Source organism: Nuphar pumila, unplaced genomic scaffold (genome assembly GCF_984573655.1).
Source record: "Nuphar pumila unplaced genomic scaffold, dmNupPumi1.hap1.1 HAP1_SCAFFOLD_746, whole genome shotgun sequence".
NCBI classification, from domain to species: Eukaryota; Viridiplantae; Streptophyta; class Magnoliopsida; order Nymphaeales; family Nymphaeaceae; genus Nuphar; species Nuphar pumila.
In genome coordinates, this window is record NW_028323476.1 from 1 (window position 1) to 12,273 (window position 12,273).

General features: G+C 51.4%; 2 protein-coding genes across 2 annotated transcripts; both read left to right on the plus strand.

The window, feature by feature from the left end:
• Positions 1-783: 783 nt before the first annotated feature.
• On the plus strand, positions 784-3,528 carry LOC149809808 (cytochrome b6-f complex subunit petO, chloroplastic-like). The gene is made up of 4 exons (XM_089994598.1): positions 784-900; positions 1,327-1,436; positions 1,626-1,841; positions 3,038-3,528. The coding sequence occupies exons 1-4, from the start codon at positions 819-821 to the stop codon at positions 3,164-3,166; spliced, it is 537 nt and encodes a 178-aa protein (XP_089850724.1). The 5' UTR covers positions 784-818; the 3' UTR covers positions 3,167-3,528.
• A 7,126-nt stretch (positions 3,529-10,654) lies between these two features.
• Positions 10,655-11,805, plus strand: LOC149809809 (uncharacterized). The gene is made up of 2 exons (XM_089994596.1): positions 10,655-10,915; positions 11,458-11,805. The coding sequence occupies exons 1-2, from the start codon at positions 10,655-10,657 to the stop codon at positions 11,803-11,805; spliced, it is 609 nt and encodes a 202-aa protein (XP_089850722.1).
• The last annotated feature ends 468 nt before the right edge of the window (positions 11,806-12,273 follow it).

Below are 12,273 nucleotides of genomic sequence, written 5' to 3' on the forward strand. Positions count from 1 at the left end.
ATAATTTGTTGTGCAAGGAGCATATACTTTTCAAGCACATTTCAAGATGCCCTGTGAGCAAGCTGACGCTACTTTGACATCAAGCATCCAGCCTTGTGAAAGTGGATGAGCTATGAACTGTGCTTCGATTGGCTTGGGCAGTCGATTTACACTCGGTGGGCAGGATTTGTGCATGCACTGCCATAGCTTCCCGTCTGTGAATGAGTTCGCCTGATAAAATGATTTGTTCCAGAAGCGAAGCAGCCTTTGTGTTCGGTCGCATTCTCGATCGAGGGCGCAAGCTCTGCCCAACGGCGGCCTGCATTGCCGTCAAAGGACGTCGTACGGACGCCTCTCGAACTCTTAACATAGTCGCGTTGAAGTTCCACGAATCGTACCAGCCGTGTACCTGTGCAGCTACCAGCGAGATGGTGCCGCCAGTGCATGCATCCACAGACATGAGCAGGCCCGAAGATTATCATTACAAAGATTGCGATATATCTGGTTCCGTTGAAGTGCGCAAGCGGAGACGTAAAGAGGAAATCGTCACCAATGTTGTCAGTCTTGCTGTGTCAGAAAGGCCTTTTTTGAAATGAGCTATTACTTGGGAGCCCTTTGCTTCCTGGCCCAAGTAGAGGAGTAGCCAAGGGTTTACGCTGAGTCATACGTGACGTCACATGGGCAGGTCAATCGCGGCACATCACACGTGCAGCACATCCCAGACTTGAGCAACTCCAAGGGTGGCACACACAATGAACGTGGCAACAGCGTGGTACTTGAATGGCTGAGCGTGGTAGTGATTGACGTCTTGCCACAAACTTGCACCAAAGACTTGCACGATGGCATTGGCAGCACAGAAAGCATTCCTGGCAACGCCACCAACCCGCGTTTGCCGGGCGGCGCCTGTTAAGGCTTTCCCAAGTAAGCTACTTCCATCCCTTGGTGTGCATATGTCTGTGTAGCTTACGTTTGATCGTTGCTTCCAATAGGGTAGTAGGTTGATGTCGGTCTTCAATGTTCTGGTGGACTAGGGATGGACCCTTGTGCCATTCACAGCGTGCAGATTTCAAGGCAATCGAGTGCTTATGCAGTGTGCCGATTGGGTGTATCGTGTTAGAGATCGCCCTGTTTGCATGGTTATGCAGTGCGCTTCCAGTACTCGCCGCTCGTTTCAGCAACCCCAAACGCACCAGGGTACACACTCTGAGGGATCACTGCTTCATGGTAGCTACTCGCATGAAAAGAAAATGATGAACTACCTTGCTGCATATAGGTTGCTGCCCTTGTAGACGTTCTTATCACGTCGTCTGGAAAGTGATTTCGTGTTGATGACTTTGAACACTGCAGATGCCGAGAAGATTCAGTTGGCCGCCGCTAGCGCTGCAGTTGCTCTTGTGCTCACGGCGTCTCCCGCATTCGCTGGCGTGATCCTTGAGAACCAGCCTCAGGTTAAGAAGGTGCGATTTTCTGCGCTTGGTCCGCTGTGTGATTGGGTACAGACTCCACGCATGGGGTACAGCGTGCTGACTGGCTGAACAGTAACCACATGCCCTGTGGTGGGCGTGGTAGTGAGAGATAACTTCTTTGGAATGGTACAATTGTTAATTGCCGATTGTGCAAGAAAAAGACATCTGCATTTGGTGCAGGCTTTCCAAAGCTCGGGCGAGCCAGTGGTCAGGAAGGCTGCAGTGGCCAAATCTCCGGAAGAGAAGGCAAGTAAGGTTGAGTCCGAGAGCAGCTCTTCAGAGTTGAACGTGCAGTCGTTGTGGCCGCTTGGTGTGATTGCTTCTGGTGGTGCCATGTTCGCCATCTCGAAAGTGGACGCAGGCTTCGCCAACATTCTCGACAACGTTGCTGTCAAGGTAAGGCGACTTCTTTCATATGCCTGATAACATCGAATGATGGCGACAGAAGTATATGCTCGTCAGATCATGTCGTATATTCGTCTAAATCCTGAATGTATACCTGTATAAGTTGCCGGTTTCTGCATCACATGTGTCATGTCAGCAACAGTCGAATGGCCCATCATGTAGGCATTTGCATATATGCTGTCGATCATGGGAAATGGGCAGCATCAACGGATCTTGTGCTGTCTTACTGGAAGCAATTGGTCCAACATTGCACCGCCCAGCACCAAATTTTCGCTGTACGCAGAAGTGACAAAGATAACCAGCAGCTCTTGAGCATCTTATAAAATTATTTGCTCGTGTCTGGGCTCAGTTCTCGATGATCAACTCGATAGATCCCTTATACACCACAGCATGCGTCTAGAGTTGCAAGTAAGCACTCGTTTTCACGCGAGCGATGGTGATACCATGGCAGCAAGCACATCGCAGTCTTCACATATCTCCTGCAAGTTCCTTCCACAACTTTGAAAGCCTGGTTCTCGGGAGATATGCAAAATTGGTGGAGCGGGGGAACGTGTTAGCATGCAAGGAAGAAACAATCTATGAATTGATGTGTGTACACACATCTAGCACAGTGTGACAAATCACAGCAAAGTTTGTAGCCTCTCTGCTTTTTCTGGTTATTGTATCTGCGCCATGTAAGCTGGTCTAGGTAAACTGGTGCGCATAGATTTCAGCGCTCTCTATCCTCATCTGCCTCCTGCAATGGGGCCAACATACAGATCCCTTTGATCGCCATAAAAGGTTTCACGGTAAACTCTGCATGATGATTTTGCTGAATTTCACCTTGCAGGCTATGCTTTCGCTGTAGCAGCACTGCATCATGCAAGCACATGGACGTGAAGCAGTGCCGACATGCAACAGCCTTCTCGCAAATCTCGAGGTGCAATGTTCATGTTCTGTGCATCGCAGACCGTCCATCGGTGTGTGCATGCTTTCCCATTCTGAGCGCACTGCGAACACAGTGAAAGAGAAGGGACATGCAGCCAGCAAGCCTATTCCTGGTCATGGGTGCATGATATGAAGCCAGTTGTGCGAAGGTCGTTTGGCCAGTCTCGTTTTCAAAGCGCCGTCGCATCTGCATTTCAACCGACCCCCCCTCACACCCAACATGCACGGAGTGTACTGACAATGGTTCTATCTTCTTGCAGGATAGCAACGCAATTGGCCTTGGTACGGAGGACAACCTCAAGAACCCTGGAGGTTACGTCGCACCCTACTACGAGGAGAAGGGCCCGGTCGCTGTCGGTACCAAGGCCCTCAAAAAGGTCAAGAAGTAGAGCTTGCCGACTGTAAAGTAGCTGAAATCATGAGAAGAATGAAGGTGAACACAACAAGAGATGCTGGGCCCAAGCACCAGCCTTCGAGTGCCATGAGTCTGGCATTTTTTGCAGAGTGTTGACCGCAAACTGGGTGGGCGCCTGGTCACTAATGGTGGCTTGCGGTGGAGTCCCTGGTGTGCAGCGGCGTACACGCCTTGAGTGCATCTTGCCACGACGGTTTGATTGTTGGCATCGCGGTGATGGTGCAGACACAGCTTGCAACAGAGCGACTGTTGGTTTCCTGCCTGCAACATGCTTGTGCATGAGCTATTTCCGATGCAACTTGCAATTTTGAAGCAGCAGAGATGCGGCTATTTCGTGATACCACGGACCATAGACTTGTTCGGTATGATGCTGACGTTGTAACACACCACCTCTACTTGTGCGAATCAACAAAATCACATGCCAGCGAGAAGTGTCACGGCGATACTCGGCTACTCAGAGGTACGGCTATCTGGCTATCTGGTTGCGCGTGTTGGTGTTGTGCACGTGGGTCAGATCGTAACCAGGGCACCCCGTCATAAAGAAACTACGGCTTAATCTGGCCTACGCTTTGGAACATGCCGTCAGGGAATATAGCAGTCTGCGCCAGCATGATGTTTAGATGCGTTGTTCCTATTCCCCTGACGGCCAACTGGGTTTCAGTCCCGGCTGTTCCCCTATCGTGAACATGCAGGTTGTCTATTCTCAGTGACGGCCCCTACAAGAAGATTCTTTAAGAGTTGTGGCTGAGAGCTGTCTGCCACAGAAATTCACCCAGTGGCCTCAGGTATAGTATGCAAGGTGATGGCTGACCGTGACCTTGAAGGAATTTCCTTCAGATCCCACAATTGTTTCCAAACATCACGAAGGTTCTACCATGTATTACTCTTAAAGAGACTTTTTCCGTACAGACAGCACCGAGTTGACTATTGATCGGGCACGTATCTTGCCCAGCAGCAATGAGCGCTGCAATTTGAAACAAGATCAATTGAGACTTCATTCACACTATGCAGGTCGTAGGCAACACATGACAGAAGCATAACTCCTGCAACCTGGAATCATGACATGCTGAGACCAGGAACCATCCAAACGGATGCTCATCATGTCCCAGCGGGAGCGAAAGGGTTGGCATGCAATCTTACAACAGTCAAGGATGGAGGGAGGTGGCCTTCCCACATCAGCCTCGATACATTTTGCTGCTTCTTAATCGTCCTGCCCCACGTGGCATAGATGACACTATCTAAAATTGATCTCAGATATCCACCTCAATGGACATGCTCGAGCAAGAACAACGGGCCAATCAAATGACGGATTGTTTCAATGAGTGTCAATTGCGATCAAGTCTTCGCAACAGTATCCCCAGCAGCGGCGGCCTGGTCAACGGCGTCAGGGTTCTCGAGGAACTCCTTCTTGATTGTCCAGCTATCCTTGTATGGGCCGCGCTTGTTCAAAATGGCAATGTCTTGCAGAATTTCCTTTAAGTACATCGGGGCTAGCCCAGTCTCCTTCTGCAATGCACGAGTAGGACCTAAGTTGGAGGGGTATAGCTGGTTCGCCGGACATGAATGCCAGTTGGAAGCCACCAACAATCAACTGCTAGTTTTCCCAATCGTCACATTTTCAGCGACAAGTCTTTTCAGAGTGACACTGGCGGATGGTGTGTTTGTCACATAGAAAACAACCAGAGACATGGCAGTAACGGCAAACAAGGTCGCATGAACGTGCATGCTCTGCTTGCAAACGCTGCATGCAACCCACTGCACCTTACCAGGTGCACTCAGGAGGATGTCATGGAGTATCATCATCATCACTACCCTCATTTGAGCCTGTGAAAAGGAATTGGCTGAAGGCGAGGGTCACACCACTCACACTACACGAACACCCGCTGGGACAGTACGTCAGCGCTACAATGCTCATGTACATGGAGCTGATTCCAACACAGTGGAGGCCCGCACAAACCTAGACTCTCGTGCAGACCCAGGGTTAGCAAGATCATGCCATTTTAAAGACCAGGCCGCCCAGAATATGCGAGGATTTCTGGACGCAAATAGGGTCGGGACCCCAGAAGCACCAGGTTCAATTGCTCTGAGCCAGGTGGACGTAGCCCAAGGAAAAAAAAAACCTCGCAGAATGCTTGCAGTGCTTTCCAGGCAGTTTGCTTTGTGGGTCTGTGTCCCTGAAAATGCATGATGGTCTGGGCAGAAATGGGGTCGAAGCCCATTCTGGCGAAGCACTGAATTCTCGTCGAGTGACGCACCATGAGTTTAGCGAGACTCCAGTGGGGGATGCACTCAAAGAGCGTGAAAATTTCAGCCTCGATCTGCTTTTTCTGCTCCTGGAACTCCTCCTTCGTGAGGCTCCGTTTCTGCTCTCTTTTCTTTGCGATGCTAGTGGTGAGCCGCGTTGAGGCCAGCGACATGACCCTCACCTTGTCGGTGTTGAGACGGATTTCTGCTGTTGCGGTGTTGGCCACCTTGTCTCGCTCGCCCATTAGCTGCATGTACCTCTTGTCCAGCTGCCCCTTTTCCTGGTTTGGCTGCGCTGTCAGCAGCTGAGAGATGCGCCCCTCGCATTCTGTACGCGTGAAGCTCGAGTTAGAACATAGCATACACGAGAAAGACTGCTACCGGCTCTGTGGAGCAGCTTCGGGGAAACAAAGAAACTACCGCAAAGCCTTGCTGCTGGCCACAGCTTTGCAAACTCATCTCTGACTAGCTGCTATTCAGCTCTTGACAAGTAAATGCACGGGTATGAGCAATCATGGCCTTTATGAATCACGCAGCTTATCTTCAGCAATAATAGTATTAGCAAGGCGCCTGGCAGGGATGGCCATGTTTTGATCTATCTCCTGTACGTCTTGGAACAGTCACCCAACCGTGAAAGCGGTTGTTATGGTGATGTTACAGCCGTACAATGTAGACTTGTAGACCGCAGATCTTTGGGGCAATAGTGTGAACGTATGGTGTATGCAGCCCTCGCATGCCTGGTCTTCAGATAAATATACCGATCAGGTCTGCACCGCAACGGCGCATGCATGATCACTGCACGTCGTGATCTGTCCAAATGCGTTTTGATATCTTAAAAAAAGCATTTCAATATCTTATTATTTTAGTATCGACAGCGAGAGTCCCAGTGTTTGACTCCTGTCATTCTGCGGGGCCAGTGATGTGACCAAAGTGAGCCAGTTGTGAGCGCTATACTCGCAACTTGTGGCGAAATGCCTTCAAGAGTCCAGCTTCACTCGCATCTGCATAGAAAGGGGGTCGCACTGAATTTGTTGCCCTCTCGACTGATGACGTGTGACTGTGGCATGTTCTTCTGACCCTGCTCCATGAGCTTGTAGCGTTTGGGAAGGCGCTCGCCATCGGACGCGCCATTGGACAACTCCAAGTACTGCTGGCGGTGCTCGTCCAACGAGATCCATCCCAGGGTATCGGACGGAACACCGGAAGTGCTGGCCTGTGCATCACCCCGCTCGGGCGTGTGCATCGCATCACAGATCATGCGAGTCCAATTTTCCGCTATATACGGCGGCACCTGTACTCCAACGGCGACTACAGTCAACTCTTAACTTTAGGCGACTGATTGCACATTTGCGTACTGAAATATTAATACAGCCATCCGCATCCATAAAACCAGCAAGCCAATAATTGTCTAGGCTTACCCGTTTAGTGGGAAAGTAAATAAAGACTGGGAAGTGTGCCATGTCGGCGAGAGTGAACACGCCGACAGGGACGTGCCCATGGGGCCTTGGCACGAGTAATGGTGATGTATCTTTTACAACACTACCGCATCCACATGGAATAGGTGAATCGCTCAAAAAAGACACGTTGCTGTTACCTCGAAGAAGATCTGTGTTCACTCATGAAAGTGTTGCTGTCATTTTTAAAGTATTTTGGGCGACACGCTGATGGTAAAAATTGTCTACAGGACAGGCAGAAGGGGACAAGCCAATGCTGCGCATAAGCACTGGCAATCGGAAGTATCAGCACCAGCTATTTAGACTAAGTGATTGCAGTTTCAATTATGCAACCAAGTGCGGAAACCGACAAGTTGATGCCCTAAAGTCATCGGGGCAAGGAAGGCTCCCTTCACTGTGAACCCACCCTGCTAACTGTTCTGCCCAAGACCAATTCGTGACCCCTGTGACTTATGACCTCCTTCAGACCCTCATCTACCATACGAAACAGACGTCAAACGTTTACCCTTGTGGCTTTCCTAAAGTGCATCGTAACATGGTGACAAGCGGTCTGCTATCTCAGATGTGGTGCGCAGCTGCGTCGAACCAGGTTTGGCAATCTGTGACAGTTGGCGCTACCTTACCCTATGGTCTGTACTTGCAGAACGAATTTACACCCTTGAATGTGTTAACCAGTTCACGACCTTTGATGCGATGGCGTGGAGAGAGACAAACGGCGCGTGGCATGAACTTGGATGACACAATCAGGTACTTGCGTGCACAATCGTACTACGACACAGCGCACTGCTAGTACGATGTGACAAACGTCGGTCGCTCACGTACTTGTGTGCTTTAAAGCTTGTGGCATGCGTTCCCCAGATACTGCAGAGAAGGCACGCAAAACGCATCACGGCACGAGGCACAGAATTTGAGACAACGATTTCGTACTTTGAGCATAAATATATCTTTATCGGCTGCAGCGCCATCCAGGTCTGACATCGCGAGCGAGGAGTGGCTGCCTGTACAGATGAAGGTGGAGCTACTGTACTGCGACACAACAGGATACTGCACGCCAACAAATCATCAACTAAAACTCTTTACTAACGATAGATTTCTTGCTCATGTCTTCTCCGGGATAACAGTGGAAGAATTCAAAGTTGTTGAAGCGACTGTCACTTGACTGGCAATGTCAAATTCAACAAAAGCTGTGCAGCGCAATAGGTAACACAATTTATTGCATCCTGACATGTGGCACTGGGACGCAAGATGATGTGAGACAGAAATCATCAGCCTAACGATCAGGGTAGGGTTCACCCCCTATCTCGGTGACTGAAGATGTTGCTATCTGCAGGGGGTTCCAGCATGCGACCTCACAAATCATCGTCGCTGTGAAACTGCACGTTACAAAGCGCGTGTAGGACATATGGATGTCATGGCATATCAATGCAAACCATGATGGGTATCATTTGTCCTGTAGTGGAGCGTCTGCATTGATGTTTCAGTTCAAACGCAGACTCGTCGATGTCATAGGGAGAAGGTTGTTGTCAACCGAAAGTAATACCTATGACGTAGCAATCGTGGGAGCCGGGCACAATGGCCTTGTCGCCGCAACACTGTTGGCTCGACAAGGGTTGAAGGTGAGCGTCAGTCCCGAGACCGATGACTCAGACGCCCACATCTGTGCCGTGCAATCCGCATCACGCGGGGCCGCGAAACAGATTAAATTTTCGGTACATAACGACACTCGATACGTTGCATGTGCAGGTGGGAGTCTTTGAAGAGAAGTCCATGGTTGGCGGAGCTTGCCGGACGGAGTACCCGTTCAGCAAAGTGCCAGGCTTGGGACAATCCACGGGGGCATATTTGTTAGGTGTCATGCCTCCTGAGCTGATCAAAGTGCTGGGCCTCAACATCACGACGCTCAAACGTGACCCACATTACTTTTTGCCGACGACGAGCAAGCGTTACTTGCTGTTTGGGAGCGACCAATCAGCCATGGAGGCGCAGTTCAAGGAATTCTTCTCTGAGGAGGACTTTCATGCAAACAGGGCTCTCAACGCAGAGATAGCTGCAATTCGGGATGATGTGGCGCCAGCATGGATGCAGGTGTGCACGGCGCCGATCTGCGTGCGCACAAGTGTAGCCTAAATGCCCTCAGTGCCACTTTCTGCTGGGCATGTCCAGGTCATCGTAACTCAATAGCATTCAACGGCCACCTGATCTCATGAGGCAGCAAAGTATCCATCGATAAGCAGGAGCATCACATCACTTCACAGCGGCAGCCAGGGGTGTGAGGAAGCAGCGTAGAAAATCTGTGAGAGCTTGAACGTAAATGCTTCAGCATCGGATTGACCCTCCAAGGAACACGTGGCAAAGCACTCCCAAAGCTGGGAGACGAATCAAAGCAGAATAAAGGCCGACACACACCACGTCATCTGCGACTAATCAGTCCTATCATTGCGCCATCGACGCTGACACGCCCAACCGCACAACTGCAGCATATTACACCCACACCAACTGGTGAACCTGCAAAGGCTTGGTCGAGCGTAACAATACTCTTCGTACTGCAGCTTTTGCAACGAAGTCGACAAGAGTTGCGACACCCTCTAGCAGAAAGTACTGTGGAGCGATCCCAGTCAAGGAGAGTGTGCCTGTAATGAATTGACTGCAGTTGTCAGAGAGCTGAGGGAATGTCTGAAAGTGATGCAGACAGTGCTTCGCCAGGCAGTTTGCTTTGTGGGTCCTGCCTCCTGAAATGCATTATTATCCGGGTTAGAACCGGGGGTCGAACCCCATTCTGGCGAAGCACTGGATGCAAAAAACGCATTGGCATGATGCACACAGCTGCGCAGGCACCATTCAGCTTGGAGGAGACCGCACAACGCTTTGTGCGTCCGCAGCTGCGCGAGGCGTTCATCAACTTGTGCCAGCAGCCGGTATCACAGTATATCGACCGTTTCGGGTTCCGCTCAGACCTGCTTCGTGCAATGTACGCGGTCACAGATGGCTTCAGCGGCCTCAACGGCACCTGGGACTCGCCCGGGACCGGCATGAACTTCCTTGCGCACAACATGTGTCGGCTGCCGGGCGCCGACGGCACCTGGAAAGTCGTCCAGGGGGGCATGGGGTCCGTGACTCAGCAGCTCGCGGCCCTTGCGATTGAGGCTGGGGCCCGCATCCACACCAACTGCCGCGCGGAGGGCCTCTTGGTGGTGGGGGGGGTGACCGGTGGGGTGGAGCTGAGTCACGGTGGGCAGGTCCGGTCACATGCGGTGCTGTGTAATGCCGACCCGTTCAAGCTGCAGCAGCTTGCGGGATTGCACAACTTCCCCTCGGCCTTCAACACCTGGGTGTCAAGCCTGCGTAAGGACGGGACGACGATGAAGGTGCGCTCTTTGGCTCTTCGGCTACTGCGAAGTCGCCCGATGTCCACCACTCGAGATTATGGTCAGGTGCTTAATGAGAAACCACCAGGCACTTACGTTACTGCAAGCGTTATCTGTCTGTATCCTGCGTGTGGCTGCACGTGCTGTCCAGTGTGCGCACACACATGGCAGGCAACTAAAGTGTGCTCATGGACCATGACATGGTGTAAAACATCCAACTTGTAAAACTTGCATAGCGTTCATCGTGAAGAATTCTTGCTGTGGCTGCACCGCTTCAGGCAACCTCGCCTTTACAGTGCTTCGCCAGAATGGGTTCGACCCCAAGAAATAATGCATTTTCAGGCATCTGGACCCGAACAATGGCTGGGTCTGACGAAGCAACCTCGCCTGCAGGTGAACATGGCCTTGAAAGCCCTCCCGAAGTTCACGTGCCTCCAGCAAGACCGGGGCCAGCACCGGACGACAATTCACCTGCTCCCAGACGAACAGGACGTGATGAGGCAGCTAAGCGAGGGCTTCAAAGACGTGTCTGAGGGCAGACTGCCGGCTTTCCCGACAATCGAGTGGTACATTCACACACCAGTTGACCCGACTCTACAAGACTCAAACGGGCACCATAGCTCTGCTCTCTTCGTTCAGTGGGTGCCCTACCACCTGCAGGTGTGATTCCATCGGCTTCAAGACTGGAGGGCTTCGAACACTGCTTTGAATGGGAAGAATGTGGGTGATTTCAGCCACATTCAGGTGTCCGTTCCATCATCTTGAAGTTGCACCAGCACTCCTCCTGTACCTCGACTTGGAGTATATTTCCTGTCACACTGACACAGTGAAACAAGGCGTTGCTTTCTTGTGAAGCGGAACGGCGCAAGGATCACGCAATTTTATTTCTTCTGTGCGAAGCTGTCTGCGTTGTGTTACTCTTTCCATGCAAGCAAAATAATCGGTCTCAACCGTTGCACGCGGAATCAACACCTATTCATAGTCGATGTGAGAATTGATTAGAATAGTCGGACAGAATTTCGTACTCGTCTCCAGCAGTGGGCTCAATTTGCTGTAGCTCGAGGAAGGATGACTGCTTATCTTGAGATGCCTTGGTGTTTTGTGACGGAGCATGCATGTTTAAAAAACTGCCACATCCACATGGATGGGCGAGTCGCTTGCAAATCAATCAATATTCACGCCCTTGGGCTCGTGCTGCACAGGGTACAACTTGGGATGAGCAAGAAGAGCGCTATGTCAAGCACCTCCTCAGCATTGTGGACCAGTTTGCCCCTGGGACGTCAGACCTTGTCGCCGATACGTTCACGTTGACGCCGCCCAAGATCGAGTCATACTTTGGCATCACTCGTGGCCACATCCACCATGTCGACAACTCCTTCGGCTTCGATCAGCGCTTCCCTTACCGCACGCCTCTTGACGGCCTGTACTCTTGCTCTGCTGGCTGCCACCCTGCAGGCTCCGTTATCGGATGCGCTGGCCACAACGCAGCTGGTGTCATCGTGCGTGATATGGGGCTGGTTCCCTCGTGGGCCACAGCTGCTGCTGCATAGCTGCCTTGTCTCCTGTTTGAGGAACGTGAATCAAAAGCTCTTGTAACAAGCATTGCCTTTGTAGACATCTCTGCGATGCCACGCATCGTCACATGTACAAGTTATACTCTATGCTGCTGTCTTGCAAAAAGGTCAAGGCAACGAGTGGTTTGGCGTAGTATTGTGCCTGCTGTTCAAGGCACACAGCAAGTAAACTACATTGCAAACCCATCGCTCTGCTGGGGTTCGATGCAATTACAGCAGTACAGGCTAGGGCGATGTATCAGTCCAGAAAAGGGTTCTTTTTGAGCTCGGCGCTCAGGTTTGCACTGTGCTCCATTTGCGAACTGCTGTGTGTGCACTCCGGTGGGAAGTCGGCGGGGACTGGCAGGAGCTCCCCCTGGCTACCATACGGGGGCCATTCCAGGCCCCCAGGCGCCTTTGGGTGGACGGTGCAGGCAAGGTCTCCCAATGCACAGTCATAGCCAC

Excerpts from the sequence above, each read along its gene's own strand:
- LOC149809808 (XM_089994598.1), top strand. The coding sequence starts at position 819 with ATGGCATTGGCAGCACAGAAAGCATTCCTGGCAACGCCACCAACCCGC. Across the intron at positions 1,437-1,625 it reads ACCAGCCTCAGGTTAAGAAG|GCTTTCCAAAGCTCGGGCGA; the intron begins GTGCGATTTTCT and ends CATTTGGTGCAG. Across the intron at positions 1,842-3,037 it reads TCGACAACGTTGCTGTCAAG|GATAGCAACGCAATTGGCCT; the intron begins GTAAGGCGACTT and ends ATCTTCTTGCAG.
- LOC149809809 (XM_089994596.1), top strand. The coding sequence starts at position 10,655 with ATGGCCTTGAAAGCCCTCCCGAAGTTCACGTGCCTCCAGCAAGACCGG. Across the intron at positions 10,916-11,457 it reads GGGTGCCCTACCACCTGCAG|GGTACAACTTGGGATGAGCA; the intron begins GTGTGATTCCAT and ends CGTGCTGCACAG.